We start from the raw sequence: 17,787 nt of genomic DNA, 5'->3' as shown, positions 1-17,787 counted from the left end.
CCTTTTCCATTGCCATGTCTTGAGCGAACGGGTTCCGTCACTTACACTAACTCGTGGGGATAGATGAGCAACTTGGGCAACTGTACGAGCTGATGAGAGCTATACAGAAGCGCGGTACGGAAGGCCAAAGCTCAGATTCATGAGCGGTACGGATGTATGTAGTAGGCACGCTTGGTTTTAATGGGAAGTCATCGACATCTTTCCGGGAAGATTCCAGGCCTCAATTTAATGCTGCTTTCAGCAGTGTTCTAGTCAGTTCCCAGGTTGATCCCATATTCAAGCACCCGGAGGAGGTTGCGCTTCTCTCCGCCGAGGTCTGCTAGTAGCCCCTCGTCGCCTTCTCTCTTTACCTCCTTCAGTTCACCGTCTGACTCATTTCCGTCGGCTCCCACACGGCCTTCCCTTTCCCTTTGACGTCTGGCTGCCGTTCACTACCTATTGATTCTTTCGTTATATCGGTAAACTGTTTGGAGCCGCTTCCATCCATGACATTTTGATCGGGTTCGGAAACGGGGGACGGTGGGGTGATTTCCTTGCCTTTCCCCTTTCGCTTCCTTTGTGCCTCGGCGTCTTCTCCTTCTTCGCCTCCTATAGACGATGTATTTTGTACCGCTTGGTCGCTGATTCCGAGAAATTGCAGTCCCGAATTCGTGTCCTGTTGCTGTCGGAGCCGCGGGTTCGCTAGCTTCTCCCGGGTCCGATATCTCTCACTCAAAATTTCCCCATACGCGACGGACGCTTTTTCCATCCATTCCTTCTTCGACTTCGGGGTGCCGGCAGCGAAGACCCTGTCTTTAATCTCCTGCGATAGTTGAGTTGCCTCCGAGCTCGCCTCCCCATTGCCGTCCTCCATGGCCGCAAACAGCTCCAACCGATGCTTGAGTTTCTTAGCCATGGGATGCCCTTCCCAAAAGGCGACCCGTACGGTGTCGTACGCTTCTTTCATGATATTCCAATGTTCTGAACCCTGACCCAAGTCCAACGTCTGAGGCACCATGATAACGGCTAGCGTGTTCAGGGACCTGGCAGTTTCGTAGTGCCATTGCCCATACGCAACCTTGGCCAGCTCCACCGCCTTCCTGGCAAACTGGTTTGCCTCTTCAAACAAACCGCGGTGGGAAGCAGTCTCGGCCATGGCGCGCATCAGGTAAAGCGTCTTGGGATCGCTGGGCCCGTACAACAGCGGGGCTCGTTTGAGCTCACTCGCGTAGACCTCATAGGCCCCTTTGAGGTCGCCCGCCCCTAGATATGATTGCCCTAGACCAACCGACAGCACAAAGGCGTATTCGTGCCCTGGGAACTTCCCGTAGATATCAGGTGGCAGGGCCCGGAGGTCCTTGTAGCGTTGGAGCCAATGGGGCAGATCTGCACCCCCCGAGCGGCGGATGAGTTCGTCCTCCCAGGACCAGACCTGAAAATCGTGCTCATCGGCGTACTTCTTGACTGTTTCGATGGCCATTCTGAGATATTCTTTGCCATCTTTGTGTCTTCCTGAGTCAAACAGCATGCTTGCTAGCTCTGCATAGGTACGGCCCACCTCGTCGTTCCACTCCAGTAGGGATTCCCCCTTGGGTTCCCGAGCGGTGGCAGCGTCGACTTTTTCCATGCTCTGCTCTAGCGTCTTAAATACCGGCGGGAGTGCGTTATCACGCTTCACAACGGAATCCTCCGCGTCTGGTGTGCTAAGGATCTGGTCTCTGTCGTCTGTGATACTCTGGTCGGTTGACTTGAACAAGAGAAGGCGGGCTGCCCTCTGATACCTAGCTTGCCTTTTCAGATCCTTCTTTGTTCGCTCCATCCGCTCCTCCCGCTCCATGTACTCGCCCAGCAGGTCGTCTTTGCGCATGTCCAACATCTCAATCAGTTCCAGATACGCTGCCTCCGCGTCGCCGATGCGGCCCATTTCGTGGTAGACGTTTGCTAAGAGCGAGAGACCGAAAGTTGCCGTCTGGCTGTAGCCACCGGTGTTGCATTTCCATACAGGCAGCATTCTCTGTAAGTGATCCACGGCAAGAGAGAACTGCTTCTGTTGGTAATAGTACCATCCCAGCTTGAAATCCAGGTGAGCCTCGTATTGGTGGTGATAGCCGACGGATTCGGCCTCGTGGGCCATGCAAGCGTTCAAGTGAGGAGGTAGGAACCGCAGAAATGCCTGGTCCAACCTATTCCAGCCCGGCTTTATTGACTCAATAAGGATGGCCCTGGCAGCATGGGCTAGCCGTTTCCTCGTCTCTTTGGCCATCCTATCTTGGGCCCAGGCTTGCACCATGACATGCATCGAGACAGTGTCTCTCTTCCGTGAATGCTTGACGAGGGAAAATTGTTGGAGGATCTGCACGCCCAAGTTGAAATGGAGAGCATCCCATTTCTTGCTGGGGTACTTGCATGTGAACAGGTTAGTCGCATCCATAAACGGATCGTCGGTAAGTTTTGAAAGGGGGTAGACCCCATTACTGCCCCATCTTTGCCGCTCCTCGGCTGAGCGCTCGATCATGCTGACTGGGATCTCCTCATTGTGGTAGAAACAGAGCAGGTTCAACGCCGTCAGAGCGCTATGCGCGGCAGTGCCCATAACGCCGCGCCCCTCGCGCCTCCGGAGGCTGATGAGGGCGTCATAGGAGAGGTCGAGCGCGGTATACAGTGCCGGACGAGCCGGTAAAGAGCCGTCATCATTTTGTTTACTAAGTAACTCGGGCCTATTTTGCTGGTTGCGGAATCTCTGTAGGTACGTGAGGGGGGTGAAATCCCCTTTTCTCAGAACTGACCCCATAGCCTCGATGGCGAGGGGCAGACCACCGACTTCGACCACACTAGCCCGCAGCGCTTTCATTTCCTCCTCGTTTGTTCGAAATTTTTCGTTGCCTGCGATCTTCAGGAGCAGCTCGACTGCGTCCTCTTCAGAGAATGAGTTGACCTCGTACACGCACTCTGCAGGGAGGTCCGCCAGAAACCCCTGGGATCGCGAAGTATAGATGATGTTGCCCGTGTTCCGGCGTGGAAGAGTTGGCGCTAGGCGGCCGTTGTCGGGGAGATTGTCATAGATGATGAGCCACTCTTCAGACAGCTTTCCTATCCATTCCAGCGCCACATCTTTCATCTCGTCGATGGTTCCTGACGGAATGGCCCTTGTTTGGCTATACCCTGGACAATATTGCTGGCAAATTCTAGCATAGCTCTGGCTCACCGACGGTTCGGTTGTTCCGTCGATCTGGAAGACGTACGTGAATCTATTTGCGGGTTAGAAGGGGGGGAATTCAACACTGACGAGAAGTACTTTGAACATACCTCTCCTCGAGATCGTCAGCGGCCTTTAAGGCAATCTGGGTTTTGCCCACTCCACCCATGCCATGCAAGAGGAACTCCCGTCGAGGTTTGCCTTTGGTATCTCGTAAGAAGAAGCAATTGTCCAGCTTGGCCAATATGTCATCCCTCGCCATGAAGAAGCGGTTGATGTCACCCAACGACCGAGCTTCATGCGTAGTCAAGATGACTTGGTCTTTATCGATGCCGGCTAGCTTCCCAATTCAGTATCCCGACACTGAAAATAATATAAGGTGGGCTTTCTTACCGGCGTGGCCAAGAGTTAGTCCATGCTCGGATGAGTTACGGCCCAGGCCGTCGGCCGCGTTCAGGATCTGAGCAGCAACAAGAGGTTGGGCCAAGTAAGCCGCCGTTGCAACCTTAAGAGTACCAATCTGGAGATACTTGTCCAGCCCAACCTTGTCGGCGACATCGGGAACATTGAAGCGGAAGTATGCGTTCGTGTAGTCGCCCAACTTTTCCTGGACCTGGCGATGCGCGTCTTCGCCATCGGTTGCAGTGTTTTTTAGTGTCCCAATCAGTTCTTTCACAAATTTCAGTGCTTGCCCAACGTTCTTCATACCCGTCGATGCCCTCCCAATCCTAACTACCCTTGTTCCTGTTCCGATGCTGATGAGACAACCAAGCCGCCGGCCTTTCCCAATATGAGCCGCCGCTTCCTGGAGAAGGTAGATGACGGGATTGTTGCAGCCTATAGCGGCATCTATGAATTCCTCGGCGCTCGGCCCAACCTTGACAGTCATGGGCTTGAAATAGACGGAAGCAGCGGTGGTAGCGCGTGCGGCCTCCCATATCTTGACAGTAAAACCGTCACGGTCAGTGTCGTGAGTGCTAAAGGACCGGAGCCGGCGAGGTTCGCCAATTTTCTCGGCGGGCATGACACAGACAAAACATTGCCCTTTGGAATCGTGAGTAAGGGATGCGTCTCGGAGGTATTCGCCCATGTTGCGCCGCCGGACGAGATCCTCGACGACCATCTTGAGAGCAGTGGCCTTGTACTTCTCAGTGGCAGTGGTCCACTTCTTGTTGCTCGAGGAGAAGATCTTTTGGGAACACTCGTCGTATTCCCGTAGAGCCTCCTCTGTCGACATGCGGAGCCTTCCGAGCATAATCGCAATTAAGCTAGAACGAGATCAACAACGAGTTGCCAGCGCAGCCCCTTTCGAGCTTTCACTCACCCTCCGGTACTAGTGCCTCCAATCATATGGAAGTAGTCACAGGGCTTGGGAATGGTTTCAAGACGGCAAGACTCCTTGATCTGGACCATGATTTCGTGTAATATGAGTAGTGAAGCCACTCCTCGTACACCCCCACCATCTGGCTTCTGTCAGCATGAGTCTCCATAATCCAAGACTATATCGGCAAAGGCGCCAGAACCTACCGAGAGAGAGGAGGTTAATGGCTTCCTCATCGTTTCTGGCTGGCATTGACGGCGTTTGTATGAGTTCCAGGCATACCCGTAGGATGTTGTCAGGTACCTACGTTTTGTGGCTCATCAGGAGAGAAATGCAACCCTGCCTTGGATCGAGGGAACGTCAATTATACATATACCTAATACCCCCTGACAAGGTTGATTGGGCATGCAGCATGTTGGGCCAACGCGCAGTGCAACCCTCCAATAACGAGTGCCCCATAACCGCTAAAATCGACCTGCATATTTTGGCGGTGACCAGACGCTGGGGTCCTGGGACCTCCCGAGTTTCTGTCACACATCTGCATGCTCATGCATATCCAGCCCCTGAAATCCAATGGCTCGGTAGCACGAGAAACAGAGGCATCCGGTTTATTTGTAACCTTATTAGCTCTCACTCAGTCCGTGCTAAGGGATGGTTTACCCGAACATTCTGCACGGTATTGAGCTTCAGGCAAGCCCTCCGGCTTTTTGGCTAACTCAGTAGGTCCCTACCGACCTAGGTCCACCAGCCGGGATAGGATGAGGAGGTGAAGGTTGAGTCGGCGATGTCGGACTACCGAAAGACAAATATAAAAGTGAGTTAGACGACTAAGTAGCCTCGGCGGCAGTCCCAGGTGCACCTGACGTTCAAAAATACACTCAATCACCACTTGTCCCCTCGTCTACACTGGCCGTTGCTGGGCTCGTTCTTGATAAGTTCCAGAATCCGGCCATCAAGAGGAATTTAGTCTGCTGTCTCTGGCCTTCTTCTTTCTAAGATCAAACCCTTGGATCTTAGTGCCGCGCCTTTTGCCATGGCTAGCTCTCCTCAACCATAATCTGACAAGTTTTTCTAATAAAAGATGGCCATTTCGACTCCAGGATCTCCTCAACGCCGCGTCGCCTAGCTCACACCAGACCGTGACGATACTAGGCACGCGAGGGGAGACGAATGAAACGCCATCTATAATTGTCTGGTATCATATACTGTTAGTCTAGTACATGCCAGCAAAATACATAGGTATATTTAGCCACCGGTCCTTGTCATAGCCCTTTATTTTATTCAGAGGCGTCGTTGCCGTCGGTAGGTCTTCTCCCGAATCTCGTGGGGCGTCCCACACCTTTGACTGCGGCCTTTCGCCATCCCCTCCATCACGAACACTGCACTCTTTGTTGCCGGACTGAGCTGCCTCGTTTCCATGGGCCTCGTTCTGCCACGATCCCTCCGCATGTTCGAGTTCACCGCAGGCGCAAAGATAGATACGACGACGAGGCTTAGCAGGGTTGATTTGGTCATCTTGGTCTTTAGCCTCAGCTAAGGTGGTCTGCCTCTCGTCCTCGATATCTTTCTGGCATTGTTTGGCCAATGTGCTGTCCGGGCCAAAGCACTCAGAAAGCTTTTTAAGTTGCTCCTCGCGGGTTTTTGCTGGACCATTGCCCACAAAACGGGTAAAGCGCTTGACCAGGATATGATCTTCCCCAAGCTCGGCCTTCATGACTTCCAACTCGGCTTTAGACTCTTTCCATGCCTCATCCATCGACGTTGACTTGACCAAAAGTCTTGTCGGAAATGCAACTGGTTTCTTCTGGTCTCGCGTTACCAGCCGCAGCCTGTGCCGAATCCGACTCGTTATAGAATGGGTGAGACCAAGGGCTTCCTCTGCCCTGGTGAGAGCCTCGCGTAGAATCTTTTCTCCCTTCATCATCGCTTTCGAGCGTCTGGAAGAAGCGGGCTTCCCAGAGTCTTTCCAAAGCCAGCGCCGTCTCCTGGTGGCACTCTCCATAGACCCGCCTTGACCGGCCGAGGCACTCTCTCGCGATTCCCACCGCAAGGTCACCATCGTTGGCTTCTATCTTGCAAACGACCATGCGACGTAAGATTTCCAGTATCTTCTTGTCGTAGGGCCCATAGATTCGCTCGAAGATCTCTTTCGCCTCACAGTACCGCCGGTATGCCTCGTCATATATCTTGTTTTTGAGCAGACAATCGGCGTACGCAACCATGAGCTGCCACCCAACCTCGGGGTCCCGATACTCAGCATTATCTGGTTCATCCTCAAGGGCATACCAGTGCTTCAGACGCTTCGCCCAAAACTTGTAGTCCCCAGGCGTTGTGATCGATCTTGCCTCATTTTGGACCCTCAGGAGCTCCGGGTCGTCTTCTGGCAGCAAACTCTCGAGGTTCTCGGCAGCTTTGAGGAGCATGCGCTTGCCCATGCCGTACCTGTCCTGATCCATATACACCTTCGCTAGCTTTCCGTGAAGAATATTGTATCGTGTCCAGAGTTGGTCAATGTCGTCAGGAGGTTGTGGTCTTTCTGTTTTCGCGACTATCTGTTCCGGTGGTGGGCTTAGATCGGTGGGTTTGACCACCTCTTTCCCTTTCGAGAAGCCGTCCCGACTGTTCTCTAGGAGCCGCCTGAGGGTTCTGGATGAGCGGTTCCTCATCTGTGACGGCTTTTGAGGGAGGTTTTCTGGATCGCAAGTCGATCGAGCCTCAGAAGAAGGGTCCTGGGAAACTGCGTTTTGTTCGGCCTCTTCCACAGCCGCCATGGCATCCTCACATTCCTTGATCCTCTTGTGCATTCTGTTGGCGGTTTCCAAGTAAGCCATTTCAGCATCCCCCAAACGGCCCATCTCATGGTAGAGCGCGGCCAACCGTTGTAGAGTGTTGATAACGCTCCAGGAATCGTTGCCTTGTTCCACTTTCCAGAAACGCATGCACTTGAGAAATTCTCTCTCGGCATCCTCAAATCCCTTGTTCAGTTCATACATCCACCCCCTTTTTAGCTGCAATTGGGCCTCGTACTCATCGTGTTGCAGCTCTTTCGATCGACGCACCAAGCACGCGGCAGCATGCGGACCCATCAACCGGGCATCTGTTTTGTCGAGCCATCTCCATGAGAGCACAATCGACTCACTGAGGATGATCTTGGCTACTAGGCAGTATCGAAGGTACATATCTTGCTCCATTCGGTGTCGGGCCCAGCTGTGGACCAAGACGTGCATCGATACAGTGGATGTCTTGCGATCACGCTTGACGAGGGAAAAGGTCTCCAGAACCTTCAACCCCACTGATACCCAGTTCACATCCCAGCTCCCGTCCTCCTTGACCTCCAGCATGCAGTCGAGATCCGAGTCGGGGGGCTCCATGATCTTGCTTAGCGGGTAAACCAAATGTGCCTTACGCTTGTACCGTTCCTTAGCCGCGCTCTCTAGGGCTGTGATCGGAAAGTCTTTGTAGTGGTAGAAGCAAAGCACCCCCAATAACTTGAGAGCCACCACGGCGGAACGGCCGGCGAATTGCCTCCCTCCACGGCGCCGCCGTGCCTCCATGGCGGCGTAAGAAAGTTCTAGGGCGGCATAGACTGTCGGGTTCTCAACGTTTTTGTCCTTGAAGCGGGGGTCGTGGAGAATGCCAACCTTGCGAGTCCGAAGACCCGTGAGATAGTAATCTAACATCATCCCATCCCTGATAGACGCTGCTGCTTTGTCGATGGCCAGCGGGAGACACCCCAGCTCCTTCACAATATCTTCGGCCAAGGCGGCGTCCGGGTGGACTTCAGGATCGCCTTGGAAGCCAGACGCTCTCTGGAGAAGCTCGACGGCGTCGGGTACACCGAATGGCGTGATCTCAAAAACGCAATCAGGGGGTAGGCCGTGCTTGAGCGATGTCAACCGAGAGGTGTAGATAATGTTCCCCTTGCCTCTGCCAGGGAGGTGGCTTCGCCGGTCAACCAAGTTGCAGTCATCGAAGATCATCAGCCATTCTTCTGTCAGCTCTTCCATCCATTGCATCGCAAGGATTTCCATGGCTTCGGTACTGCCGTGTCCTAGATTGTGCCGCTTGCAGATTTGGGCATAACTCTGGCAGATTGTCGAAGGCATCGATCCGTCAATGAAGAAAATGTACTTGAATCTGTCATACAGTCAGTGAGGTTGCATAACTAGGGGGAACCAGAAGGCACATACCTGTCCTCGAAAACCTCACCGACTTTCAGTGCGATTTGTGTCTTACCGACACCGCCCATTCCGTGTAGTAAGCACTCTCGGCGCGGCTTTCCTCCTGTATTGCGCTCAGAGAAAAGGGAGTCAAGGCTTTGCAGGATGTCTTGCCGCCCGGTGAAGAAAGAGCTTGACATTCCTAGTTTCTGGATCGGGTTCGATAAGATCACTTGCTCTTCGTCGAGACCTATTGGAGCATTAGCATAACGCAAACGATGAATTTTCCAAGACCAACAAGCTCCGTACTGAGGTGGCCGAGCATAAGGCCGTGGTGGAACACGTCTGTTTTCAAGACCTCTGCTATCTTCTGAACCTGCTCGCTGATTGCTCTCTCGCCAAGATAACCCGCTGTCAACGATTTCAGCTCGGGCATCTTCTCGTAATGGTGCAAGCCGACCTTCTCGGCCGCTTCTGGGACGTTGAACCGGAAATAGGAGCCAGGAAAGCGGACCAGCCTCGACTGCAGTTGGCGATGGGCTTCCTCGGCGTCGGTCGCCTTAGACTTTAATGCTTTGATCAGATGAATGTACCAGCCAGGGGCTTGAACAAAGTTCTTCAGACCCGTAATGGCTCTTCCCAACTCGATATGGCGGGTACCGGTGCCGATACTAACAACACAACCGAGACGCCGACCCGTCCCAAACTCAAGTACTGCTTCATCCAAGAGGTACTTGATGGGGTTATTGGCGCCGATGGCTGCGTCGATGTATGTCTGCGCTTCGGGCCCGTCGCCTAGCTTTTGTGGTTTGAAGAAAGATGAGGCTGCCGTGGTAGCTCTCGCGGCCTGCCAGATGGTGATGTTCCTGTCCCACTGCGGCTCGCCCGGGTCTCCCGGAAAAGAACGTACTACCCGGGCGTCCTCAATGCTCTTGGATGGCATGACACAGACGATTGCTTTCCCTTTGTCGGGGCGCTCAGGATCCCACATGGTTTCCCCTAGACCGCGTGCCTTGACGATGCCCTCGACAGCTTCTTGAAGCGCAGTGGCCCGAAATCTTTCTGAGACGCTCCATTTCTTGCGGTTACTCTTCGAGAAGATCTTGGCGGCGCAGTTGTCATATTCGTCCAAGGCCTCTCGGGTTGACATGCGTAATCGTCCCAGCATAATCGCGATGAGCCTGGGTAGTAAGGTAAGCCGTTGTCACGCCCTTTAACATGTTCATGTCCTCTAATAGCTTACCCTCCAGTGCTGGTTCCGGCAATCATATGAAAATAGTCGCATGGTTTGGGAATCTCATCAAGATTGTACTTGTCCTTCATTTTGGTCATGATGGCATCCAAAATGACGAGCGAGGAGACTCCCCGAACACCGCCGCCATCTATACAAGATCAGTTACTGTGTTAGATTATGAGAAAAACAACGTGACCCACCGAGAGAGAGGAGGTTAACGGCCTCATCTCCACTAGGTGCCATGGCTAGCCTCGCCCTCCTCGCTGAATAGTTGATCTGAAGTCGCCTTGCACGACACTGGGAGTGTCATAGATCCATAGGAGTGCGGCATGGAGAGAGATGGCCGGTGGGAATGGCCACAGCCCCAAGCAACCGGGTTCAGCGGGAGGGTTATACTGAAAGAGGCGTCCTTGTGGGCTTCAATACGACCCTCCAATGGGAAGCGCATCGGTAGCGCCGGGGTCCGTCGCAGCGCCCAACATGCAGAAGCCGCGGCATGACAGGTCCCTGTACAACCATACAGACCGACAAGAGAGTTCTTTGAGCTCTTGTGCCTCATCCCCATCTACTGGGGATCCGTGTTGTTGGGCCATAGTGAACTCCAATCATCCAGCGAGCTTCACCACCTCACCGCCATGCCGACGGCCACCTGCTTCCAACATCGTCGTGACGAATCGGATCGAGTAGAACCTGGAAACTGTCAAATATTGGACGCACCACCGAGAGAGCAATCACAAAATCCACAGAAATATGTACAGATACTTTACCACACCCCTCTTTTTGCATCAGGCTGTCATGCGTTCCACTGCATCGGTACGCTCTCCAAGCTGCTGTTGGCCGCGGTGTGGTTGTGCGTAGGCAGAAAGGACCTCATGGGAGCTTATGGCGGCGCGCACCGCCCCCTGTAACCAGAGCGAGGTTGGTTTCGTGCCCGGAAATACAGGGGCCTGGCCCCCAGGCCGATAAAAACACACACCCGAAGCAAGCAAGCGGGCAAACGAGTTGGTATCATGATGGAGGTATGTATCTCATAAAATATTGGTTGATTCGTCTCATTTGACTTTCATTTCATGTCAGAATCCCATGTATCCCTTTTGTGCCTCATCGCGGTTGTTATTCCTCTCTCTAACCACACAAGAGCCACCGCCACCACCCCATCCCATTAACACAGAAAAGCTGGGAACGATGCCCAAACCAATGTACCTAGATAGATCCCAAGACGGCCTCCCTCAAAAAAAAGGAACCAGATTCACACTCCCCACAGCCAGCCATAATCTCACATCCCATCGCCCTCACTCATACCCCTTCTCACCGACCTTCCCTCGACTACCCCCTCCCCTCTACCCTACCCCCGAAACCCCTCCTCATCCAAATACCACGCCGTATCCCCCTCGGGTTCCAACTCCCTCCTCGAGAACCCATTCCCCAAATACGCAAACCGATTCCCCCCCCTACTCTTTCCCTCCGCCCCCGACTCCAAATAAACAAACTCCCAATCCTCCCCGCGAAACCCCTCCAACATATGAAAAAAATGCACCCGACTGCCCGGATGCAGCGCCGTCACCGGCCCGTCCACGCGGCCATCCTTGAACCAGGAACGGTTCCCGGGCGCGCTCCATGCCGTGCGTGGCATGAAGGCCGAGATGTGCGCAAAGTAGTCGTCGACAGCCGCTTGCGAGGGGGCTAGGGCTTGGATCCCCTCGGTCTGGCATTTGTGGATCGCCCGGACGATGTACTTGGCGATGTGCTCGCTGAGCGTGAAGACGCTGCCGTGGCCGATGGGGGCGTTGGGGCCGAGGAAGGCTGCGTGGGAGGTGAAGGGTTAGTTGGGGGGTTGAGGTTGAGGGGGGTGAAGGGGGGGTGCGTACTGAAGTAGTTTGGTAGGCCGGCTACGGCGCACGACATGTATGCCTTGGGTGTCTCCTTGGCCCATCGGTCTTGTAGGTTGCCGTCGCGGCCGATGATGGGAAAGCGCGGGCGGAAGGAGGTGTTGAAGCCCGTGGCGCAGATGATGGCGTCGACTTTGAGGACCTCGCCCGATTCGAGCTCGATGCCCTCCGCCACGAACCTCTTGATCCCGGATCTCCTTAGCTCGACGTTGGGTTTGGTCAGCGCTTGGAGGTAACTGTGTCCGGGGGTCATTCTCCTTGCCCCGAGCGGGTAGTCGGGTATGAGCATTTTGCAGAGCTCTTGATTCCCTCCGAGCATGGCCGTCATGTACTCGCTGACCTTTGCGCGCGCGAAGGCTTGCACGGGGCTCTGTGTGAGGACCTAGCAGCCTGTTAGCCAGGGACGGACAGCAGCAATGCGGCACGGGAAGAAGATCACTTACCACGGGGAACGCATTGTTCACCTCCACCTCGATCTTCTTCACAAACTCGCGGTAGAACTCGGGGTCGGACTGGAACTTGTCGATCGTCTCTTGGGAAAAGTTTTCCAGGGCGTCCATCTGGATCTTGCTGAGAATCTCCCCCGCCTGGCCCATGACTTTCCATGCTTGTATCCTGGGTGGTAGTACCCAAGTGGGTGTCCGGAGGATGTGGTACAGTTTCTCAGCCCCTGGACGTTATTAGCTCTCGTTGTTAATGATCATTCTGAGTGGGTGCTCACCTGGTTGGAGCGCGGGTAGCACCTGGATGCCGCTCGAGCCATTGCCGATGACAGCAACCGTCTTGCCCGTGTGGTCAAAGTCCTTCGGCCATTGCGCGGTATGGATTAGGCTTCCCTGGAAGGCGTCGAGGTCATCAACCTCTGGCCACCTCCAGTTGCTATTCCTCACTGTCAGTACACCAACTTCCCATCGGACACAACAACCACCGCTTACTTCAAAATCCCCGACCCGTCCACGAGGAAGGTGGCGTGGTCACTAAACTCCTCGCCCGTCTCCAAATTCCGAACCGTCAACTCCCACTGCCCACCCTGCTCGTTCCATTCCGCCCGAACTACCTGGTGAGAAGTCTTGATCGAGTCCCTCATGCCCTCCTCGTCGCACACCTGACACAGGTAAGCTCCGATCTCCTCGGCCCCCGCGAAGAAGTTGGCCCAGTCCTTCTTCTGCCGCCACGAGAACTGGTAGCTGTGGCTGGGGACGTCGCACCGGCAGCCGGGGTAGCGGTTCTCGAGCCAGGTGCCGCCCACGTCGGTGTTCTTCTCGTAGATGGTGACTTCATAGTCGCTGAGGTTGAGCCGCAGGGTCCGGAGCAGGTTCAGCCCGCTCGCTCCGGCGCCGATGCCCACGATGCGGATGTGCCGGGTTGATCCGAGCGGTTGTTCTCGAACTGTGTAGGGGTTGGCGCTGGACAGTAAGGGCGCCTCTGCCGCTGGGTGGCCGTTGGGTTGCGTCATGACTTCGACGGGCGTCATGGTTGGCTCGGAAGGGCAGGAAGAAGGAGGAGTCGGGGGTAGTTTCTGAGGTCCGGTTTGGTGGGAGATGGCTTGGGTTTGAACCGAAAGTTTGGGACCCTCGACTACTTGATTTATATCCCGGTCCAGAACGGATCCGGAGGAAGGAGGCGGATGCATTGATAAAGAGGAGTGGGTGGGATAAAACCGCAGAAATGGTAATCTCTCCGCACCTGGTCCCGAACCTTGTTTCGATTCCCACGATTGGCAAGAGCTTGAACGGAATTCCAGGTGTCCTAGCCGGGTTTCCGGGTCTACGAACAGGTAACAGGATTCAAAACCAAGACAAACACGGGGGGCTCTTAAAGAAATACGACCTAGAGCTAGTTCCTTGCCCTGGTTCAGCTTGATGGAGTGGAGGTACCGGCCAGCTCAAGCACTTATACAGTTGGTCCATTTACGGCAGCCGAGACTTTGCCATGGGCTAGCTGTCGGATGATACTCGATTAACAGCCCCTGGAAGTCGGGGGGTGCTGCTGCGTGTATGTACAGACGTACAGCCGGATGGAGACATGCACACTCTGGACTCTGGAGGCACCTCTGTTATCCTCGTGCTCTCAGCTTGATGACGGCCATTCGGTGCCGACCATCCCCGATTGACTTCGGAACCTGGAATCCAATTGGCGCTGCTTGTTCAGAAAGTCCGATGCATGTTTTCTCCATCTCTTTGTTTGGCACTGGCAGGCAGGCTGAAGCAGGCTCAGGCAGGTTCAGGGCGAGGCAGGGTAGGTCGTGTGCTCCAGTCGTATTTTGTCCAACCACAGCGGTTGAGAGTTGCATCTGGGAAGTTGGGAAGTTGCAGAAGAGCGAATGAAATGCTTAGCCGAACAGGCTGGAAGTTCGGGCCCCGGCCGAGCTTGGCTGGCTTGGCTAGGATTCCGGATTTGCCCCGCCATGAGCGTACCTTGCTGCCCCGCAACGCGTTAAAAAAAAAGTTAAACTCCCGTCCCTCAGGAGCCAGGGCATCAACTCTCAGGGGGCCTGCGATTCGATTCAGTATACGTACAGATGCGACTAGGTTGGATTTTCAGCTGGGCAATGGTTTAAACGAGGCCTTCCTCAACGGCGAAGCAACGTGCACTTTTTTGTGGCAAACTTTTCCAGCTGCGGTGAACCGCATCTCCATTCGAAAAGCAACACTTGGGCCACAGAAGGATTGAGACTCAGCCCGGTCTTGAGAATTATTGGAACAGGGGTGGAACATGGCGTTCTCATTCTCCTTCGCCGGCGACGACATAGAGGAGGACCATCAAGCTCCCGCACCCCCACCTCCATCTCCGCCCTCTGGGAACAGTGCGTCAGGACCATCACCAGCAACAGCGGGTGCGTTCCCCGTCCAAGGCAAGCCGCTGCTCCCGCCGACGCAGCATAACCCGGAAGAGTTCCTCTCCAAGTTGCCGTCCAAGATCGCCTTCGGTCTGCTGGACGTCGATCTTGGAGATGGTCGCGTCATCCAACTGCCCCGGCGGGAGCTATGGGATGTGCGTGTCCAGCTGATGGCTGAGGAGAACACCGAGAATCCCTCTGAGTCGGAGGCCGCCCTCGGGGAACACGACGTCAAGACGGGTATCTACGAAGGCGGCTTCAAGAGCTGGGAGAGCAGTGTCGATTTGGTCAAGGTGCTCGCCAGCGAGAGAGCCGCCGATCTATTGGCACAAGACCCTTGCGTCTTGATTGAGGTGCGGTAACGCCTTCCGCATATTCAAGCATTTCTTGCTGACACACCTTGCAGCTGGGCTGCGGCACAGCGCTGCCTTCTCTCGCTCTCTTTCAATGGGCCTTGACAGAGAGGAAGTCCGAGCAGAACCAGCCATTGATGCTCGCACTTGCAGACTACAACCCGACCGTTCTCTCTCTCGTGACGCTCCCCAATTTGGTCCTTGCATGGGCGCTGCAGCAGAGGAACGAGAACGCCGTCCTCAATGAGGCCTTCACTCCAGACGGAGAATTGGAACTGACGCCCGAAGTCCTGGAGGCCTTCAAGCAATCGCTTTCGTCGAAGCAGATTACCCTCTCGTTTCTCTCAGGCGCTTGGTCTTCCGAGTTTGTGGACCTCCTTTACCGCTCCGGCGTCCCCGCGAACCTTCCCGCCACTACCAAGACGCTGCTGCTCGGCTCCGAGACCATTTACTCCCCATTTGCGCTCGAAAGCTTCGGGAGCACGCTCCTCTCAATCCTTCAGCGCGAGCGCGCCGAGCGTTCAAGTGGCGGCGGGGCTAGGGCACTCGTTGCCGCGAAGAGGCTCTACTTCGGCGTCGGGGGCTCGCTGGACGACTTCGTCGATAAGATGCGTGGGCTTGGAGCTTCCGTTAAGACGCTGTCCGAGGAAACACAGGGCGTACACCGCGGTGTTGTCGAGTGCTTGCTCTCATGACCACTGCCTGCAATCGTACAAGTGTGCCGTTGGGGTGGGCTCCCTCCGAGTTTGGACACCATCACCGATTTCCGGAGCTGGAGACAACGCCCCATCAGCCATTGGATTTTCGGTGTATAAAATGCGCCACGATGCCTTCCAGCTGGATATATGTTTTTTGGCGGCAAAGAGATGTTTCAGAACCTTCGCTGCCTGATGCTCCGCGGCGTCAGGCATTCGGCTGTAGATCCTACGTCTCGCCGTTTATCCGCGAGCAACGGCTTTTCTGGACCGCAGCGCCTGAATTCGGCCTTGCGCGAAGACGTCAAACCTTGATTCGGAGCAGCGGTGAAACATTCCTCTGTTGCACGGCTGGCTATGCGTCATGTGCTTCCTAAGTCGAGAACTTGCCGACGGTCTGCTGCCTACTGAGCTACCGTGGGGCGTTGCGTGACTTGCACGTCTGTTTCACTGCACAACAATTGGCATGCGCCCAACAATGCAATTGTTACATCGGCATCCGGTATGTTTTGAGCCGCATTGTTCCCGAGACCCGAGGCGTTTCCGTCCAAGGTGGTGGCGACCAGACGCGCAAGCACACCCAGGCGCAGCGTGAGGATGCCCAAGTTGCCTCGTCGCATTGCCGACTTGTCAAAAAAAATATCATATCACAATATGTCGTCGACAGCATCATGATTGCTTGTTACGCCGTGCGACTTGGGGTGAGCTCCGCCACTGTAACATTAGAGCTCTCGACGGCCACGAACCGCAACCTCGCCCATCATTGGGTGACTGCGGGATCTGGTGTGTTGCATGAGCACAATAGTCGCAGTTCCCATTCTCCAAAACAGGCCGATGATCTATCAATGAAGCACATTTCCGCCCCCATTGCAACAAACCAAATGGCTTGTGTCATTGAGCTGGCTTCCATCCAAGCTAGCGTCGCCCCCATCTGACAGTTCGGCACACCAGTCGTCCAGCGCCGTTTTTGGATATTTCCGAGGATGCTGGACGCTTTTCTAACCGCTTTGTCCACTGTCTGCATCTTGGACTTCAAGGACATCTTCGACGGGGATCACAAGCATGGCCAATCAGCTCTGGAACACAATCCCGCGAGACCCTGCATCTGGCGCACAACGAGATGAGGGACCCACAACCTTAACATTCTACGGGGTGTTGCAGTCGGCGATCTGTTGACGATGCGATCGCGGCAAACATGCTGAAGTCGGTCCCCCTCCGTCTCTCAGCAATTCGTCTCGACATCAAACAGCCCCCAACCCGTCGTTTTTTTGACAACGTCACACAGCATGCTGGCGCAGCCAGCCCTGTAGAGGCAAGGCCCTTGTGCCAAGCTGGTAAATGAATTGAGTGAGTTATTCAGGTGGGGAACTGTGTCGTCAAAGTTGCAATTTCCCACTTGACGCCGCACGCGCTAGTTGGACAAGGAATGGTAGCCGACAGCCTACCGATGGTGAGATCGAGGCTGGGGTCCATTTTAGAGGTGCCTCTTAGTTGAGACATGAAGGAGTTTGTTGCCGCACAAATCCGTGGGCGTTTGTGCCGAGGTCGCGCAGAGCCGTGGTGCGACTTTTCAGTAGCCGATTAGTTACCTCGAGAAATAGTTTACTATGTACCAGTTAGCTAGTTACTCGTTTTCTTGGTCAGGTAGCAATGGAAATGCGAGCCTAGATGAGGTCACCGCACCGGCGACATGGAAGTGAAGAAGAGCCGCCAAAAGAGGCAAGCGATTCTTCGAGTCCTTGCTTTGGACCCCGGTCGTTTCTCCTGTCTGACCCCTGGTTGCCCAGACTCGCCCGCCGCGCCGCTTTCCCATTGCAACATGGTCCGGGGTGGCTTCATTATTTCGGAGCCCCCTATTGGTGTAAGGACAGAAGGGTCACTTCCACCTCCATCGCGTCCTTGGGGCTATCGAAGTATTTTGCCCCCAGCGTGCCGCTGGCTGCCTTTTCTCGCTCTTCCTCCTTCCTTCTCGTTTCCCACTCTTAAACTCGGCCTCACGCCTGTCATCTTTCTGTCTTAATAATACTAGTAGTATCCCAACTTCCCGACGATCGTTCATCTCGCAGCTTTTCCATTCCATCACCGTCCGGCGCAACTCCCGCACTTACAACCCCACCACAT

At 54.8% G+C, this 17,787-nt stretch overlaps 5 protein-coding genes across 5 annotated transcripts; 2 read left to right on the top strand and 3 right to left on the bottom strand.

Moving 5' to 3' along the window:
• Positions 1-355: 355 nt before the first annotated feature.
• Positions 356-4,588, bottom strand: CHGG_00911 (uncharacterized protein; the record flags this gene model as incomplete). Its single annotated transcript, XM_001220131.1, has 5 exons — positions 356-3,134; positions 3,222-3,227; positions 3,286-3,511; positions 3,569-4,443; positions 4,500-4,588. The coding sequence occupies 5 exons, from the start codon at positions 4,586-4,588 to the stop codon at positions 356-358; spliced, it is 3,975 nt and encodes a 1,324-aa protein (XP_001220132.1).
• A 1,121-nt stretch (positions 4,589-5,709) lies between these two features.
• Positions 5,710-10,133, bottom strand: CHGG_00910 (uncharacterized protein; the record flags this gene model as incomplete). Its single annotated transcript, XM_001220130.1, has 6 exons — positions 5,710-6,261; positions 6,503-8,633; positions 8,687-8,906; positions 8,966-9,837; positions 9,900-10,038; positions 10,091-10,133. 6 exons carry the CDS (start codon positions 10,131-10,133, stop codon positions 5,710-5,712), a joined length of 3,957 nt encoding a protein of 1,318 aa, XP_001220131.1.
• A 1,102-nt stretch (positions 10,134-11,235) lies between these two features.
• Positions 11,236-13,253, bottom strand: CHGG_00909 (uncharacterized protein; the record flags this gene model as incomplete). Its single annotated transcript, XM_001220129.1, has 5 exons — positions 11,236-11,693; positions 11,759-12,149; positions 12,223-12,449; positions 12,501-12,658; positions 12,715-13,253. 5 exons carry the CDS (start codon positions 13,251-13,253, stop codon positions 11,236-11,238), a joined length of 1,773 nt encoding a protein of 590 aa, XP_001220130.1.
• Positions 13,254-13,447: 194 nt separating this feature from the next.
• CHGG_00908 (uncharacterized protein) lies at positions 13,448-13,892 on the top strand (the record flags this gene model as incomplete). Its single annotated transcript, XM_001220128.1, has 3 exons — positions 13,448-13,556; positions 13,746-13,774; positions 13,854-13,892. The coding sequence occupies 3 exons, from the start codon at positions 13,448-13,450 to the stop codon at positions 13,890-13,892; spliced, it is 177 nt and encodes a 58-aa protein (XP_001220129.1).
• A 602-nt stretch (positions 13,893-14,494) lies between these two features.
• Positions 14,495-15,666, top strand: CHGG_00907 (uncharacterized protein; the record flags this gene model as incomplete). The annotated part of the gene is made up of 2 exons (XM_001220127.1): positions 14,495-14,971; positions 15,025-15,666. The coding sequence occupies 2 exons, from the start codon at positions 14,495-14,497 to the stop codon at positions 15,664-15,666; spliced, it is 1,119 nt and encodes a 372-aa protein (XP_001220128.1).
• Between the last annotated feature and the right edge of the window lie 2,121 nt (positions 15,667-17,787).

The sequence above is a fragment of the Chaetomium globosum genome, genomic scaffold, assembly GCF_000143365.1.
Source record: "Chaetomium globosum CBS 148.51 scaffold_1 genomic scaffold, whole genome shotgun sequence".
Lineage (NCBI taxonomy): Eukaryota > Fungi > Ascomycota > Sordariomycetes > Sordariales > Chaetomiaceae > Chaetomium > Chaetomium globosum.
Note: the sequence above shows the minus strand (reverse complement) of the source record. Positions and strands in the feature narration are given on the sequence as shown.